Raw genomic sequence first — 19,915 nt, forward strand, 5'->3', positions numbered from 1 at the left:
GAGACTGCCAGATGACCCCGCTCGGAGCGCCGCACACCGAGCAGCAGTGAAGCGACGCTCGGCGAGGTAAGTAAGATGACGCGCTGGCGCTGACTCGAGTATAAGCCGAGGGGGGCACTTTTCACCCAAAAAAATGGGCTGAAAATCTCGGCTTATACTCGAGTATATACGGTAGTCAACATCAAAGATACTTCATGTAATTAGTAGAGATATGTGGCTACAACTCACAGTTGTATGTTTCCTCGTTCATGGGTCAGGATCTGAAGATGAAAATAATATTGCCACTGCTGTAAGTAGATCCGGTTGTGAATACAGGTGGTTCCGGAGATATTTAGCTTTATCTCGGCTTTTTCTTCTCTACCATAGAAAAGTGCCTTTACCGAACTACTATCTTTATTCCAGTGGTAATTGTCTCCAAAGTGACAGAACAGAGGAGAGGATATCCTTTTGGCTGGATCAATATGGCGTGGCTTTGTATCCTGCTCGATGGTGTTTCTTTTTTCTCCTTTATGGAGATCAAGAGATCATTTTGCCGTCAAGTGTAACGAAACTTTGTGGTAGATGCAGTGAGTTCAGGAGATAAATAACCTTATCTCGGCTTTTTAAATTTATTTAAAATAAATATACTTTTATAAATATTTGCTTTATACTTTGAAAGAATGGTGGGATCCTCTATTGGCGAAAATTGTATCTTTTGCTAATATATAGAAGCAAGGGACCCTCCATTTAACTTGATTCAACACATTTTTGTTGTTATACTTTATTAACCTTCCTTCCCCGTTTTGTATGCTCTATTTGGGCAAGTACTCGTATTTAGCCCCAAATGTGCAGATGCCTAGCCCGATACCCAAACTTCCGGTATCAGGAAGCCGGTCAGCGAGTGATAACATGCCGGGAAGCCAGCTCCATGCTCCCTTGTCACTTGGTAACAGCCTCGGGTTGTTACGCCACTGCCTGGGTGACACTATTAGAGGGGTGACACCAATATGAATGACTCATTTTGGTGTCACCCCCTCTGTAAAAGTCGGGCACGCGGTCATGGACCGAGAGCCCGACAGTTGCTTGAGAGAGGAGGAGACATGGCGGCATACCTTATCCCGCCGGGTGAATGTCGCCTCTTCTCTTTGCCAGCATCCATCACCAAGATGGCCGCCTGCAGGTAACAGCGGGTGACACCCTGCCTCGGGATGACCCTACCTGATTTCCTGTGTCGCTTCCTCCTTCTTATTTGGTACCTCGATTTTCTGCTCTGCCTTGTATGACCCTGGCATTTGACTCCTGACCCTGCTCCTGATCTGTGATTTGGCACTTCAAGATTCTGCTTCCCGTGTATGACTTCGGCTTGAACCTGACATCGCTTCTGGCCTGCCACTTGGTGCATTGGTCCACCAGTACCCTGAGCCACTTCACTCTGCCAGTGCTTCACTGGCCCGACACCTGTTGCCGGATCTGGTTCCAAGAGATCCTGTTGTCATCCTCCTTCAGACCAGCTGATCCCGCGCACACAAGTGTCTCCACAAAAACCGGCCAGCAACCAGTACCGGCACCTGTGCCTCTCCCCATCCTTACATCCACTGTCCCCACCTCCAGAAGTGCGGGATGAGAGGTACACGGGTAGCCCCCTTCTCAGTTGGGTCTCCATTCAGGTACCTGACACCGACGCAATGAAAGAAAAAATCCCCGTTGCCCGCCACCATGTCCGAACCTGACGAACGCCGAAGTGACAGCTCTGCTCTCGAGGTAAACAAAGGTGACAACTCTCTGTCCCCTAATGCAATGTAAACAAAGGGGCGGAACAAGTCCCTTGACGTCATGACTCGTTCTGCCCCTTTGCTTACATTCAGGAGCAGAGCAGTCATTAGCAGCGAGAGTTCGTCGGGTTCAGGTATGGCGGCGGGGAATTTTTTCTTTCATGAAGTTGATTGACGAGGATCTACATCGCTGGACGACATTACTGACCTGGGGATTACATTGATGGACATTTTTGGGGGGTTTTATTTTGGAATAAAGGACTTTGGAGCATGGTGTGGTGGAAACGCGCGACAAATGCGTGTTTCCGAGGGCTACCTGGCTGTATCCCAATGGATACGCGCGGCAAATACGCCCCAAAGAAGCTCCTGTACTTCTTTGGACGTAGGGCGTTTTGTAGCGCGTTCAGACGGCCTGTAATATGCCCAGGTGTGAACCATACCCATAGGAAATAATGGGATTTCGGTGTTTGAGCGTTTTGCAGAGCGTAGGAACGCGCTACAAAACGCCCAGGTGTGAACCGGGCATTTGTCTTCCTTCCAGGTGTTTCCTGTTTGCATAGCTCATGTAATCTCTCTGCTGCGGGTAGGGGATCTGGGATTTGCTCGATGACAAAAACTTGTAGTAATTGAATGTTGTTTTTGAAGGAAGTGGCTTCCTTCACTCACGGCTCCCTGCAGGGATTCCCTCCTCCCCGCACACCGATCCTCCAGCGCTTACTGGAGGAGTGAACGGGGGAGGGATCGGGTACAGCCGGCTCTGCCTCCAGATAGGCAGAGCCAGCTGTCAATCACGCAGCTGGGAGGATCTCGACAGTAACGTCGGGATCCGTCCTGCCTGCGGTGGTCTCAGTATACCGCGAGCTGTAGCTTGCGATATACTGAGCTTTGAGTTTATGTCCTCCCGTGACCCTGAGGAGAACTATGGAGAAAAACACTTACCACATGACCTACCACTTCCTGGCTGAGTTGCTGTTGCTCCCAGTTGCTTCCACTTTGTTATAATCCCAGTAACAGGTGACCGCGGATTAGGGGGCTGTGTGGCTCTCAGGGGTGCCTGCAATTTTCATAACATACTAAAAAGACCAGAACTTCTATAAAACTCTTTTCCCAGTGAGTCCTCCTTTATATAGGGATAGATGTTGGCTGGAGAAGGTTCTGGAATGTTCTGGATGAGATTTTCCCGCCAAAACCTCCAGGTGGAATACCTGAGGTAATTTAAAGGGCCAGCGACAATGTAATAAAACAAGAGAAAAACAGCAAAGAAAAGGCAATACGCAATATCTGGGATCGTCGCAGTCCCATGTGAGGGAGCCCTTAAATTTACACCCTCTTCCAAGAGCCGCTCTCCTATTGGTTCCACACTGAACACACTGAGCTGCTTCACACGGATCAGCTTACTCAGAGGAATCCACTCATCCGGGTCACTGATAAGAATCCATTCTAAAGAACGATCCGTTCAGGAAGTGGACATCACTATTAAGGTGCCCATACACCTGCTGATTATCGTATAATCATCACGGGTTATCCCGTGATCGTACGATAATCGGCAGGTGTATGGGCAGCGTGCGACCGCTTCTACTGTATGGTCGCACGACTTTCGTCTTCCGAGCACGCTAGAAAACCTGCCAAAAATCGTATGATTGCGTATGGTGGCGTGCTCGGAAGACGAAAGCTGCACGGGCCGGAGTGCGCAAGCGCACAATGCCCGCTCAGCATTGCAATCATCGGCAGGCCCTCCCCTTAGTTTCAAATCTTACCTGAGCAAACTGAAGAGAGATGCTGATTGGTTGCCAAGAGCAATGGCTCCAGATTCTGTTTGCTCCAGTCTTGATCAATTACCCCCCAATGTCTTTTTATCTGTTCTAACAGTCATATGTGTAAATGAGAAGAATGGTGGGGAGGGGGGATTTCCTGCGATTATTGTAAGGTGTGTGGGGATCTTAAAGGAGAACTATGAGATGAGTGATTTCCACTCACCTCATAGATCTAGCCGACCTGTGACAATGAGACTGTCACAGGTCGGCTCAGTAGATCGGGAGGTGAGCGAACACATACCAGGTTCGCTCACCTCTCGATTCTGTCACGGCTCTCTGCCGTGACAGGGGGAGGGCTGGATTCCCCTCTCCCCGCTCCGATCTGCCAGCGCTGACTGGCGGAACGGACGGGTGAGGGGGCGGGTACAGCTGGCTCTGCCTCTAGATAGGCAGAGCCAGCTGTCACTCACGCAGCTGGGCGGATCCCGTCATCTATGTCGGGATCCGCTCCGGCTGCGGCGTCTCAGTATACCACGAGCTGTAGCTCGCGGTATACTGAGCTTAGGGTAACGGGAGGACGCTAGTTTGTGTCCTCCCGTTACCCTAAGGAGAACTATGGGGAAAAACACTGACACAAAAGTTCTCCTTTAAGTGTGTGCAGAGGCGTAACTAGAACATTCAGGGCCCCGGTGTAAGAAACCATGAAGAGCCCCCTCCAACTGCCATGGCACCGCATGGTTAACAGGAAGGCTGCCGAGGTCCCCAGCAAGCGTGGCACCTCGTGCAGCCGCTTGTTTAAAATTTCAGTGCCGGTGTTCTGTCGAGAACGCCGACCCAGTATCTGCGCTTTAGTACAGACGGGATTACCGTGGAAACCGGCATTTATTTACAAAGTATTCATTTGTGATGGTTATTTGTGACCGTTAATAATATACCGGCCGTGGCAGGAAATGAAGCGTGGATTATTATTAACGGTCACAATTAACGATTTAAACTAAACACTTTGTGAATAAATCCCGGTTTCCTTCATAATACTCTAGCTTTCCCCTCTCACTATGTACAGTCTACACGGAGCGGCAGGGTTACTTATAACCCGGCCGATCTGCTCACTACAGTCAGAGACTCGGGGGCGGAAGACGGAACCAAAACAGAGAGGTAAGTGCAGGGGGGAGGGGAGGAAGGACGGACCGGCTGCACACTGTTTACATGTGAACTCGGCGACATCGCCGAGTTCACATGTAAACGAAGAATCGGCTGCCTCACTCTTCATTTAGCTCGGCTTGTACAAAGCAGGACTGAATGTAGAGAGGGCAACTTCCCCACAAGGACACCGCTGCCGCCCCTCTGCGCCCTGCCGCCACGAGGCCGGGCCTCGGTGGCCTTGTGGGGAATCCGGGCCTGCCCATTGGGGAGATTTTTTATCACTTCCTGTCCTGGGGACACAACAGGGACAACTCAATGCAGTCAAATCTGTCTTAGGGAACGGTCACCAGAACCGGTGTCCTCATTATCGGGTCCCCTCTATATTGTTCTGATAAGAACCATAACATTTTGGGTCTTCCTTCATTGTGTGGATGATCACTAAAACAGACAGAGGGTGGGTCACCCAAGCAGGGGCACACATATAAAAACTAAATGGTGTGATTAGGGTGACATTCTAACCATGAAAAAAAACGAACTGTGGCAAGCGTTACGCTTGGAAAATATGGTAAAAATGTATTAAAGGGAGCCGGAACCCCGGGAGATCAGACAGAGGGCACAGGACTAGTCACCGATATGAATTCCTGGCTATAGCCTTACACCTGTGGTCTCCAAGCAGCAGATCGCTCCCCCCATGTGATCTCACGCTGCAGATATACAGCTATGAACCTGTAGGCACAAGAGCGCCTAAGGAGCCCACGCCTACCAGTGTGTCACTATATTTTAGGAGAACTTCAGGGTACTGATTAGGTACAACTAACATTTGTAGATGTAACCTATAACACCAAATCCTCACTTTTTAAGTTCCGTTCCCCTTTAAGTTAACCGCTTGCTGTCCGGAGCTATTTCTTACTATTTGTACACACATGATAAAATCTCAATTATTGGCCAGAAACAGCTTCAGACCCCCCAAACAATTATATATTTTCGGAAAGCAGAGGCTCTGTAGAATAAAAAGACGCTAGTTGCAAATGTGTATGTCGCGCGGTATTTGCGCAAATGTTTATCAAACCAGTATTTTTAGGATAAAATACACTAAAATTAAATTTAGTGCACAGAAACAGAATATAATACCCAATCTATTTGGTAAAATATAAAAGATGGGTAAATGGATACCAAACATGTCAAGCCTTAAAATTTTGTGCGTTCACGAAACCGCAAAAAAACTACAGTAACCAACATTTCCCATAGGTGACGCTTTAAACGCTGTTACGGCTCATCAATCTAGTGCTAACAGTGATTAATGGGCCTAGAATTATTGCTCGCACTCCCACGCTCCTGACAATATATAACATGTGTGGCGCAATTTTCGTTTTTGCACGTAGGCGCATCCAACGCTTGTTTGCGTTGTATGTGCATGCACATGGGGGGCTTTAAAAAACTTTTTTGCATAGCCGGCTGTTTAAAATGGTAGCAAGAGCACAGCTGCAGCAGTATAACCACTTCCAGCGGAGGACGCACATTTACATGAACCCGCTCGAAGTGGTTAAATATCTATTACAACAACAAAAAATCAAGGCAACTGGACTTGATGTATTTTTGTCTTGAAGACGTTTCGCTGGTCATCTGACCGGCTTTCTCAAATCATTATGAACTCCGAAAGCTGGTCGGACGACCAGCGAAACGTCTTCAAGACAAAAATACAGCAAGTCCAGTTGCCTTGATTTTTTTTTTTTTTTACAGCTATAACATGACCTGGATGAATGAGAACCTTCACAGGGAGCCACTTTAAATGAAAGCAATGCTAGTCGCCTGGCTGACATGTAGACGCCACCTTTAACCCCTCCTGAGCCACTGACCCCGAATACTTCCGATGGAGATCAGCAGCCTCGTTCCATGCCATTCTCTCATGACAGGTGCTCTTCGGGACACAGTCACTGTGGCAACATTTGTAATGAAAGCCAGTCCGCCATGACGTAGTGTTGGAAGATTAGGAGTTTATTTGCAAAGAACACATTTCCAGAACACTCAAAATGGAATAACCAGGTTACAGGAAATAAAACTGTGATGGACGAATATTATTGTTCCTCTCTTCTACTACAAAAGGTTACATACGTGGCACCAGGGCTGGACCAATCCCAGAAGCCAGGACGCCAGGGTTACTACAAATCATAGGAATACTGCTGGCACCTTGGCGTAGCTTCCACTGTGGTTAATGGGTGCACAGCTGCACGTGTCGGCCCACCCAAAACTGATATTTTAGCAATTAGTGGATGTGAAGGGGTTAAAGAAGAACGGGGCCACCCTGGCACTGAAAGGGTTCAGTGCTGGTTTTGTCTAGGGGGGTACAAATAAAGCAGATATCGCCTGCACCGCAACGCATGGTAAATCAATGCCTGCGTTCCGGAGCGTTCAGAAAAAATAGTGCATGTAAATGGAGTTCCCTGACTGCCCCCTCCCCCACTACAGCGTCTTCACCGTCCCACCGTCTGAACTGCGGTCCGCAAGTGTCAAAAACATCGCGCGTAGCTGCGTGTGGCGGGCCCTCTCCTTTCTCTCTGGGCTCCCCCCCAACTGGCCAAACACCAGGGCCCGGTTGCAAATGTGACCGCTGCGACCCCGGTCATTTTGCCTGGGCGTAGTATCGGAGTACTCATGAAAATGCCCAGTATTGGCACTGGTGCGTCCCTACTTCATAATATAATGTATTGCTGGGACTTGTAGTCCTGAATAGCGGGTGCTATATCTGCATTGTATAATGATTACACAGCAATGCAGAATACCACCAGCTATGCCGGACTACAAGTCCCAGCAATACATTATAATGTAAATAGTAATAATAACAGCTTCTTACCCCCCCCTTCCCCTCCCCCCACACACACTGGCCTTACCTGACTCCAGAAGAGACTATGGGGACCGGAGGATCAGGTGTTCAGTCTAAGGGGCTCAAAGAAAGCAGATTTGCTCACCTGATCCTCAGTCCCGTGGTGGTTGGCACTCACCTCTCTCCCTCTCTGCTATGGAATGAAACGGAGCCCAGAACAGAAGAGGCTACAGAGAGCTGAGGACCAGATGAGTATATGATATATATATATATATATATACAGTATATGATGTCATCACGTCAGGTCCATTGACTTGCATTAGATGTGAGGACGTCAAGGGACATTCCAAAGCCAGAGTAGAGTGGGAGGAAGGTGAGTGGTGACTGCCACGGGACCGAGGATCAGGCGAGTATATCTGCTTTCTTTGAGCCCCCTGGACTGATCCTCAGTGCTAAACCGGTCCCCACAGCCTCTTCTGTTTTGGGCTCCGGTGGTCTGAGGACCACTGACATCATCACATCTTATACAGGTCCACTGACTTGCATTAGATGTGAGGACCGCATTCCCTAGATGAAGCGGAGGTGGAGAGTGGTGAGAGCGGACCACTGTGGGACTGGGGATCAGATGGGTATATCTGAGACGGGACCGAGGATCAGATAGGTATATCTCAGACGGGACCAAGGATCAGATGAGTATATCTCAGACGGGACCAAGGATCAGATGGGTATATCTCAGACGGGACCAAGGATCAGATGAGTATATCTCAGACGGGACCAAGGATCAGATGGGTATATCTCAGACGGGACCAAGGATCAGATGAGTATATCTCAGACGGGACCAAGGATCAGATGGGTATATCTCAGACGGGACCAAGGATCAGATGAGTATATCTCAGACGGGACCAAGGATCAGATGGGTATATCTCAGACGGGACCAAGGATCAGATGAGTATATCTCAGACGGGACCAAGGATCAGATGGGTATATCTCAGACGGGACCAAGGATCAGATGAGTATATCTCAGACGGGACCAAGGATCAGATGGGTATATCTCAGACGGGACCAAGGATCAGATGAGTATATCTCAGACGGGACCAAGGATCAGATGGGTATATCTCAGACGGGACCAAGGATCAGATGAGTATATCTCAGACGGGACCAAGGATCAGATGGGTATATCTCAGACGGGACCAAGGATCAGATGAGTATATCTCAGACGGGACCAAGGATCAGATGGGTATATCTCAGACGGGACCAAGGATCAGATGAGTATATCTCAGACGGGACCAAGGATCAGATGGGTATATCTCAGACGGGACCAAGGATCAGATGAGTATATCTCAGACGGGACCAAGGATCAGATGGGTATATCTCAGACGGGACCAAGGATCAGATGAGTATATCTCAGACGGGACCAAGGATCAGATGGGTATATCTCAGACGGGACCAAGGATCAGATGAGTATATCTCAGACGGGACCAAGGATCAGATGGGTATATCTCAGACGGGACCAAGGATCAGATGAGTATATCTCAGACGGGACCAAGGATCAGATGGGTATATCTCAGACGGGACCAAGGATCAGATGAGTATATCTCAGACGGGACCAAGGATCAGATGGGTATATCTCAGACGGGACCAAGGATCAGATGAGTATATCTCAGACGGGACCAAGGATCAGATGGGTATATCTCAGACGGGACCAAGGATCAGATGAGTATATCTCAGACGGGACCAAGGATCAGATGGGTATATCTCAGACGGGACCAAGGATCAGATGAGTATATCTCAGACGGGACCAAGGATCAGATGGGTATATCTCAGACGGGACCAAGGATCAGATGAGTATATCTCAGACGGGACCAAGGATCAGATGGGTATATCTCAGACGGGACCAAGGATCAGATGAGTATATCTCAGACGGGACCAAGGATCAGATGGGTATATCTCAGACGGGACCAAGGATCAGATGAGTATATCTCAGACGGGACCAAGGATCAGATGGGTATATCTCAGACGGGACCAAGGATCAGATGAGTATATCTCAGACGGGACCAAGGATCAGATGGGTATATCTCAGACGGGACCAAGGATCAGATGAGTATATCTCAGACGGGACCAAGGATCAGATGGGTATATCTCAGACGGGACCAAGGATCAGATGAGTATATCTCAGACGGGACCAAGGATCAGATGGGTATATCTCAGACGGGACCAAGGATCAGATGAGTATATCTCAGACGGGACCAAGGATCAGATGGGTATATCTCAGACGGGACCAAGGATCAGATGAGTATATCTCAGACGGGACCAAGGATCAGATGGGTATATCTCAGACGGGACCAAGGATCAGATGGGTATATCTCAGGCGGGACCGAGGATCAGATGGGTATATCTCAGACGGGACCGAGGATCAGATGGGTATATCTCAGACGGGACTAAGGATCAGACGGGTATATCTCAGACGGGACCAAGGATCAGATGGGTAGCCCCACTTTAAGGGTTTTTTAAACTCCCGGAGTTCTTATTTGAATTACCCACTGATGTTTCTCAGTAACTATGGTGGCGAGGAGCTCATGGTCCACCTCTCAGCTCCACCACCAGCAGTTTTACATAATGACATAGTAGGTACGGGTAAATAAAGACACGGGGACATCTAGTTCATCTTAGACGGACCTGTGTCTTTGTTTTACAGTACAGAGAATGCAGGAGGAGTATTGAGACTTATGGAGGAGGAAGGAGTGCAGATGTTGACCATCTTGATGGGAACACAATCTTGATCAGCCCGGGTAAACCTATAGTGGTTGAGCAACCTTACCTGAGCCACCTTGGTTAGGGAGCGCCAACCAGGCATGTGAAGGAACCTACAAACATTCCCCGATCCAATGATATGACTGTAACATGTAGGAAGAACCAAAAATCAAATGTATAACCACAAAGAGGTCAACCGAAAACTCATCCAACCGACACTGGAGCATCAGCGGTGGGTGGACTGACCACTGGAAGGATCGGAACATCTGCATTTGGCCTACTGGCTTCTGAACTTACAGCGACATGCCCACCCCTGGCTGCCACAGCTGCTACGGTGACAGTAAACATACAATGAAGGCTATAGGTGCATCTACATGCGGTAATCAGGTACATGCAAGGGGCTTCCCATCTCTATGGACCTTCTGGTGGGCCATATAACTGTCCTTCTGGGTGAAGCACTTCCCACATTCTGAACATACGAACGGTTTTTCATCTACATGGAGCTTCTGGTGGGCCACGTAGGCAGCTTTCTGAGTGAAGCACCTCCCACACTCCGCGCATTTGAAGGGCTTCTCGTCCGCGTGGATCAACTGATGCCTGACGAGGTAGACTTTGGCACTGAAACATTTACCGCACTCCGAGCAGCCGAAAGGTTTCTCCCCCGTGTGGATTCTTTGATGGACGACGCAACTGGCCTTCTGAGTGAAGCACTTGCCGCAGTGGGTGCAGACAAATGGTTTCTCGCCGGTGTGGACCCGTTGGTGAGCCACAAAGGAGGCCTTCTGGGTGAAGCATTTACTACACTCGGAACATTTAAAAGGTTTCTCGTCTGTGTGGATTCTATAGTGGGCGTTATAGCTGGCCTTCTGCGTGAAGCATTTGCCACACTCTGAACATTTGTAGGGCTTGATGTCGGTGTGAATCAACTGATGTCGTACCAGGTAGACCTTGGAGCTGAAGTGCTTGCTGCACTGGGAGCACTCATAAGGCTTTTCGCCGGTATGAATTCGCTGGTGGACAATGCAGCTGGCCTTCTGCGTGAAGCATTTGCCGCAGTGTGTACACACAAAAGGCTTTTCCCCCGTGTGAATTCTCTGGTGCGCCACATAGCCAGCTTTTTGCGTGAAGCACTTGCCGCACTCTGCACACTCAAAGGGCTTCTGGCCCGTGTGGATGATCTGGTGGCGTACCAGGTAGATCTTGGAGGTGAAACATTTTCCACACTCCGGACAAAGGAACGGCTTCTGGTCAGTGTGGATGCGCCGGTGAACTATAAGGTTGGAGGCACTGGTGAAACATTTCCCACACTGGGAACACACAAAGGGCTTTTCCCCGGTATGGGTCCTCTGGTGGGACGCAAAGCTTGCTTTCTGAGTGAAACATTTCCCACACACCGAACAGGCATAAGGCTTCTCTCCGGTGTGAATCCGCTGATGTATTATGCGGTTGGCAGCATTGGTGAAACGCTTCCCACAATCCGAACAGGGAAAGGGTTTCTCTCCTGTGTGAGTCCGTTGGTGTTCATCAAAGCTTTTCTTCAGTCGAAAACTTTTCCCACACACTGCACATTCGAAAGGCCGTTCACCCGTGTGAATCCTCTGGTGTACAACGCAGCTGGCCTTCTGTGTGAACCGTTTGCCACACTGCGTACAAACGAATGGCTTCTCCCCCGTGTGAATGCGCTCGTGTGCCAGGTAGCTTGCCTTCTGCGAGAAGCATTTCCCACACTGTCTGCACACAAAGGGCTTCTCACCAGTGTGAACTCGCTGGTGTGTGATGAAGCTGGCCTTCTGGGAAAAGCATTTGCCACACTCGGTGCACTCAAAGGGCTTTTCTCCTGTATGTATCCTATAGTGGGCCAGGTAATTGGCCTTCTGGGCAAAGCCACGCCCACATTCATCACACTTAAAAGGTTTTTCCTCTGTGTGAATCCTCTGATGGGCTAGGTAACCTCCTTTCTGGGTGAAGCACTTGCCACACTTGCCGCACTGGAACGGCTTCTCTCCGCGATGAATTAGTTGGTGCCTCACCAGGTAGATCTTTGAGCTAAAACACTTTCCACACTCGAGGCAGCCGAAGGGTTTTTCTCCGGTGTGAATCCTCTGGTGGACGATGCAACTTGCCTTCTGGGCAAAACGCTTGCCACACTGCGAGCAGATGAAGGGCTTTTCCCCGGTGTGAATTCTCTGATGGACGATGCAGCTGGCCTTCTGAGCAAAACACTTTCCGCAGTGGGAGCAGATGTAGGGTTTCTCCCCTGTGTGAATCCGCTCATGAGCCAGGTAGCTGGCCTTTTGCGTAAAACATTTTCCGCACAGCGTACACATGAAGGGTTTTTCCCCAGAGTGGATTCGCTGGTGCGTGAGGTAACTAGCCTTCTGGGTAAAACATTTTCCACACAAAGTACACAAGAAAGGCTTTTCCCCCGTGTGGATCCGTTGGTGAGCCAGAAAGCTGGCCTTCTGTGTGAAACACTTCCCGCACTCTTCACACTTGAAAGGTTTCTCCTCGTTGTGTATCCTCTGATGCGCATTAAAGCTGGCCTTCTGTGTGAAGCATTTCCCGCAATCATAACAAGCAAAGGGTCTTTCGCTGGTGTGGACCATTCGATGCCTCACCAGGTAGATTTTTGAGCTGAAGCATTTGCCACAATCTGGGCAATCAAAGGGTTTTTCACCCGTGTGAATCCGTTGGTGCACAATGCAGCTGGCCTTTTGAGAAAAACATTTGCCGCAGTGGGTGCAGACGAAGGGTTTTTCGCCTGTGTGAATACGCTGGTGGGCCAGGTAGCTAGCCTTCTGCGTGAAGCACTTACCGCAGTGGGAACAGGCAAAGGGCTTCTCGCCCGTGTGGACCAGACGGTGCCGAACCAAGTAGATCTTAGAGCTGAAGCTTTTCCCACACTCAAAGCAAACAAAAGGCTTTTCACCTGTGTGTATTCTCTGGTGGACTATACAGCTAGCTTTTTGGGTGAAGCGTTTGCCGCACTGGAAGCAGACAAAGGGTTTTTCCCCGGTGTGAATCCTCTGGTGGGCGAGGTAACTGGCTTTTTGGGTAAAGCATTTTCCACACTGAGAGCAGACAAAAGGCTTCTCCCCCGTGTGAATCCTCTGGTGAACCACCAGGTTGCCTGCGCTGCTGAAACACTTCCCGCAATCGGAGCAGGGAAACGGCTTTTCACTCTCATGGTTCCTCAAATGTCTGGTGAGATGGAGGCGCGTGATAAAGCATTTTCCACACTCGGGACAGACAAAGGGCTTTTGGTCCATATGAATTTTCCGGTGAACGATGAGGTCCGAGGCACTTGCAAAACATTTGCCGCATTCGGCACAGGAAAACGCGCTCTGCCTTTTGTGAAGCTTCTGGTGCTTAATAAACCCTAACTTGGAGGTGAAGACGTGACCACACACAGGGCACACAAACTGCTTCTGGTTTTTGCGAATCTCCTCATCTTGGAAAAGCTCCGACTCGTAACTGAACGGATGTCCACCACCAAAGCAAGACAACAGGCTCTCCTCTTTGAGGATGTTGGTGCCCACCGCTGGCAACTTCAAGGGTTTCTCCTGGTGGATGGCTCTTTGGTTATAATGGGACGATGAATATTCTGGCCAGGCGTCCAGTCTTTGTGTGGAGATGTGAAATGGGAAGATGCCGTTCGGCTTCTCCAACTTTATTCGAAAGGGGGTCCCCGATGTCATACTTCTAGTGATCCTGGTGGTGTAATAATCGGGGTGGACCAAGCCATCTTCTGAGATCCAGTCTAGTGGGAGAATCGGGAGATCGCTAAGGTCTGAGAGGGTCATGTTGAAGGCCGCATCTGCAAAATAGGAAAAGACCAAAGCATAAGAGTAGAGAAGGAAGCCATTGGTCATGTTCTCATGGCACCCTCTGCTCATCCCACCACACCTTCTCATGGCACCCTCTACTTACCCCACCCACCTTCTCATGGCACCCTCTGCTCATCCCCCCACACGTTCTAATGGCACACTCTGCTCATCCCACCACACCTTCTCATGGCACCCTCTACTTACCCCACCCACCTTCTCATGGCACCCTCTGCTCATCCCCCCACACGTTCTAATGGCACACTCTGCTCATCCCACCACACCTTCTCATGGCACCCTCTACTTACCCCACCCACCTTCTCATGGCACCCTCTGCTCATCCCCCCACACGTTCTAATGGCACACTCTGCTCATCCCACCACACCTTCTCATGGCACCCTCTACTTACCCCACCCACCTTCTCATGGCACCCTCTGCTCATCCCCCCACACGTTCTAATGGCACACTCTGCTCATCCCACCACACCTTCTCATGGCACCCTCTACTTACCCCACCCACCTTCTCATGGCACCCTCTGCTCATCCCCCCACACGTTCTAATGGCACACTCTGCTCATCCCACCACACCTTCTCATGGCACCCTCTACTTACCCCACCCACCTTCTCATGGCACCCTCTGCTCATCCCCCCACACGTTCTAATGGCACACTCTGCTCATCCCACCACACCTTCTCATGGCACCCTCTACTTACCCCACCCACCTTCTCATGGCACCCTCTGCTCATCCCCCCACACGTTCTAATGGCACACTCTGCTCATCCCACCACACCTTCTCATGGCACCCTCTACTTACCCCACCCACCTTCTCATGGCACCCTCTGCTCATCCCCCCACACGTTCTAATGGCACACTCTGCTCATCCCACCACACCTTCTCATGGCACCCTCTACTTACCCCACCCACCTTCTCATGGCACCCTCTGCTCATCCCCCCACACGTTCTAATGGCACACTCTGCTCATCCCACCACACCTTCTCATGGCACCCTCTACTTACCCCACCCACCTTCTCATGGCACCCTCTGCTCATCCCCCCACACGTTCTAATGGCACACTCTGCTCATCCCACCACACCTTCTCATGGCACCCTCTACTTACCCCACCCACCTTCTCATGGCACCCTCTGCTCATCCCCCCACACGTTCTAATGGCACACTCTGCTCATCCCACCACACCTTCTCATGGCACCCTCTACTTACCCCACCCACCTTCTCATGGCACCCTCTGCTCATCCCCCCACACGTTCTAATGGCACACTCTGCTCATCCCACCACACCTTCTCATGGCACCCTCTACTTACCCCACCCACCTTCTCATGGCACCCTCTGCTCATCCCACCACACGTAATCATGGCACCCTCTGCTTACCCCACTCCCCTTCTCATGGCACCCTCTGCTCATCCCACCACACCTTCTCATGGAACCCTCTACTCATCCCACCACACCTTCTCATTGCACCATCTGCTCATCCCACCACACCTTCTCATGGCACCATCTGCTCATCCCACCACACCTTCTCATGGCACCCTCTGCTCATCCCACCACACCTTATCATGGCACCATCTGCTCATCCCACCACACCTTATCATGGCACCCTCTGTTCATCCCACCACACCTTATCATGGCACCCTCTGTTCATCCCACCACACCTTATCATGGCACCCTCTGTTCATCCCACCACACTTTCTCATGGCACCCATTGTTCACCAAACCCCACCTTCTCTTGGCACTCTCTGCTCAACCCACCTTCTCATGGCACCCTCTACTTACCCCACCCACTTTCTCATGGCACCGTCTACTTACCCCACCCTAACTTCTCATGGCACTTTCATCTCACCCCAAACCATCTTCTCATGTCACCTTCTGCTCACCCCAACCCACCTTCTCAAACAAGCTCAGCTCACCCCACCTTCTCATGGCACTTTCTGCTCACCCAACCCCCTTCTCATATTTCTTCAACATCTCCGAGTCCTCCCAAGCTGCGGAAAATCTGCTTTCATGGGGACTTCAAAATCCCCCATCCACAGCCACCGCGGTGCCTTGCAAAGACATGCAACACCAATATCAAACACGCTCACCCCATCTTCTCATGGCATCCTCTGCTCAACCAACCCCACCTTCTCATGGCACTCTCTGATCACTCCACCTCGCCTTCTCATGGCACTCTGATCACTCCACCTCGCCTTCTCATGGAACTCTAATCACTCCACCTCGCCTTCTCATGGTACCCTCTGATCACTCCACCCCGCCTTCTCATGGAACCCTCTGATCACTCCACCCTGCCTTCTCATGGAACCCTCTGATTACTCCACCCCGCCTTCTCATGGAACCCTCTGCTCACTCCACCCCACCTTCTTATAGTGCCCTCTGCTCACTGCACCCCACCTTCTTATGGTACCCCCCGATCACTCCACCCCACCTTCTCATGGAACCCTCTGATCACTCTATCCCACCTTCTCATGGAACCCTCTGATTACTCCACCCCGCCTTCTCATGGAACCCTCTGATTACTCCACCCCGCCTTCTCATGGAACCCTCTGCTCACTCCAACCCACCTTCTTATAGTGCCCTCTGATCACTCCACCCCACCTTCTCATGGAACCCTCTGATCACTCTATCCCACCTTCTCACGGCAACCTTTGCTCACCCCACCCCGCCTTCTCATGGTACCCTCTGATCACTCCACCCCACCTTCTTATGGTGCCATCTGATCACTCCACCCTACCTTCTCATGGAACACTCTGCTCACCCCAGCTTCTCATGGAACCCTCTGCTCACCCCACTCCACCTTCTCATGGTACCCTATCACTCCACCCCACCTTCTCATGGAACCCTCTGATCACTCTATCCCACCTTCTCATGGAACCCTCTGATTACTCCACCCCGCCTTCTCATGGAACCCTCTGATTACTCCACCCCGCCTTCTCATGGAACCCTCTGCTCACTCCAACCCACCTTCTTATAGTGCCCTCTGATCACTCCACCCCACCTTCTCATGGAACCCTCTGATCACTCTATCCCACCTTCTCACGGCAACCTTTGCTCACCCCACCCCGCCTTCTCATGGTACCCTCTGATCACTCCACCCCACCTTCTTATGGTGCCATCTGATCACTCCACCCTACCTTCTCATGGAACCCTCTGCTCACCCCAGCTTCTCATGGAACCCTCTGCTCACCCCACTCCACCTTCTCATGGTACCCTCTGATCACTCCACCCCACCTTCTCATGCAACCTTTGCTCACCCCACCCCGCCTTCTCATGGAACTCTCTGCTCACCCCCACCTTCTCATGGCACCTCCTGCTCACACCACCCAACCTTCTCATGGAACCCTCTCCTCACCCCACCTTTTCATGGCACCCTTTGCCCATCCCTCCCCACTTTCTTATGGTACCTTCTGATCACTCCACCCCACCTTCTCATGGCAACCTTTGCTCACCCCACCTTCTCATGGAACCCTCTGCTCACCCACCCCCACCTTTTTATGGCATCCTCTCCTCACCCCACCTTTTCATGGCACCCTTTGCTCATCCCTCCCCACTTTCTCAATGCACTCTCTGCTGAGAACCCTGCCACTCCAATACCTGCTGCTGCCCTACCAAGTGAACAGATATTAGCTGTCTAGTGAATCTGCTTTTGTGTTTGTAAAGAACTTTGTATGTTTGCAGCTTCCGGCGGAGTCACTGGAAGACATGATTTCCTGATATCTAGGGAGCCTGAGCATATAGATGGATGGAGTCATCATAGACTGAATGTTTCCATGCATTTTATCTATAAACCCCGATTCTTATTCTAACACAGAAAGAAGGAAGGATGGGTGGAACACAAGTGATCGTAGTATGGAGATGTGATAATGCTCTATGCTAAAGTGCATCATTGCTGGTTATGGACTATCTACTGTTACTGTGATCACCACAGCTGGCAGCACACAGGACTCCCCCACACCTGGCAGCACGCAGGACTCCACCACACCTGGCAGCACGCAGGACTCCACCACACCTGGCAGCACGCAGGACTCCACCACACCTGGCAGCACGCAGGACTCCACCACACCTGGCAGCACGCAGGACTCCACCACACCTGGCAGCACGCAGGACTCCACCACACCTGGCAGCACGCAGGACTCCACCACACCTGGCAGCACGCAGGACTCCACCACACCTGGCAGCACGCAGGACTCCACCACACCTGGCAGCACGCAGGACTCCACCACACCTGGCAGCACGCAGGACTCCACCACACCTGGCAGCACGCAGGACTCCACCACACCTGGCAGCACGCAGGACTCCACCACACCTGGCAGCACGCAGGACTCCACCACACCTGGCAGCACGCAGGACTCCACCACACCTGGCAGCACGCAGGACTCCACCACACCTGGCAGCACGCAGGACTCCACCACACCTGGCAGCACGCAGGACTCCACCACACCTGGCAGCACGCAGGACTCCACCACACCTGGCAGCACGCAGGACTCCACCACACCTGGCAGCACGCAGGACTCCACCACACCTGGCAGCACGCAGGACTCCACCACACCTGGCAGCACGCAGGACTCCACCACACCTGGCAGCACGCAGGACTCCACCACACCTGGCAGCACGCAGGACTCCACCACACCTGGCAGCACGCAGGACTCCACCACACCTGGCAGCACGCAGGACTCCACCACACCTGGCAGCACGCAGGACTCCACCACACCTGGCAGCACGCAGGACTCCACCACACCTGGCAGCACGCAGGACTCCACCACACCTGGCAGCACGCAGGACTCCACCACACCTGGCAGCACGCAGGACTCCACCACACCTGGCAGCACGCAGGACTCCACCACACCTGGCAGCACGCAGGACTCCACCACACCTGGCAGCACGCAGGACTCCACCACACCTGGCAGCACGCAGGACTCCACCACACCTGGCAGCACGCAGGACTCCACCACACCTGGCAGCACGCAGGACTCCACCACACCTGGCAGCACGCAGGACTCCACCACACCTGGCAGCACGCAGGACTCCACCACACCTGGCAGCACGCAGGACTCCACCACACCTGGCAGCACGCAGGACTCCACCACACCTGGCAGCACGCAGGACTCCACCACACCTGGCAGCACGCAGGACTCCACCACACCTGGCAGCACGCAGGACTCCACCACACCTGGCAGCACGCAGGACTCCACCACACCTGGCAGCACGCAGGACTCCACCACACCTGGCAGCACGCAGGACTCCACCACACCTGGCAGCACGCAGGACTCCACCACACCTGGCAGCACGCAGGACTCCACCACACCTGGCAGCACGCAGGACTCCACCACACCTGGCAGCACGCAGGACTCCACCACACCTGGCAGCACGCAGGACTCCACCACACCTGGCAGCACGCAGGACTCCACCACACCTGGCAGCACGCAGGACTCCACCACACCTGGCAGCACGCAGGACTCCACCACACCTGGCAGCACGCAGGACTCCACCACACCTGGCAGCACGCAGGACTCCACCACACCTGGCAGCACGCAGGACTCCACCACACCTGGCAGCACGCAGGACTCCACCACACCTGGCAGCACGCAGGACTCCACCACACCTGGCAGCACGCAGGACTCCACCACACCTGGCAGCACGCAGGACTCCACCACACCTGGCAGCACGCAGGACTCCACCACACCTGGCAGCACGCAGGACTCCACCACACCTGGCAGCACGCAGGACTCCACCACACCTGGCAGCACGCAGGACTCCACCACACCTGGCAGCACACAGGACTCCCCCACACCTGGCAGCACAAAGAACTTCCCCGCACCTGACAGCACACAGGACTTCCCCGCACCTGGCAGCACACAGGACT

At 52.0% G+C, this 19,915-nt stretch overlaps 1 protein-coding gene across 1 annotated transcript in view; it reads right to left on the reverse strand.

Moving 5' to 3' along the window:
• Nucleotides 1–10,462: 10,462 nt before the first annotated feature.
• Nucleotides 10,463–19,915, reverse strand: part of LOC108797727 (zinc finger protein 850-like) — a 36,658-nt gene continuing 27,205 nt past the window's right edge. Inside the window, exon 5 of the mRNA XM_018569380.1 lies at nucleotides 10,463–14,037. Coding sequence (XP_018424882.1) covers nucleotides 10,604–14,037 — 3,434 coding nt within the window. The 3' untranslated portion in view covers nucleotides 10,463–10,603. The remainder of the gene's footprint in view (nucleotides 14,038–19,915) is intronic.

Source organism: Nanorana parkeri, unplaced genomic scaffold, assembly GCF_000935625.1.
Source record: "Nanorana parkeri isolate BGI_ZX_2015 unplaced genomic scaffold, ASM93562v1 scaffold1326, whole genome shotgun sequence".
Taxonomy (NCBI): domain Eukaryota; kingdom Metazoa; phylum Chordata; class Amphibia; order Anura; family Dicroglossidae; genus Nanorana; species Nanorana parkeri.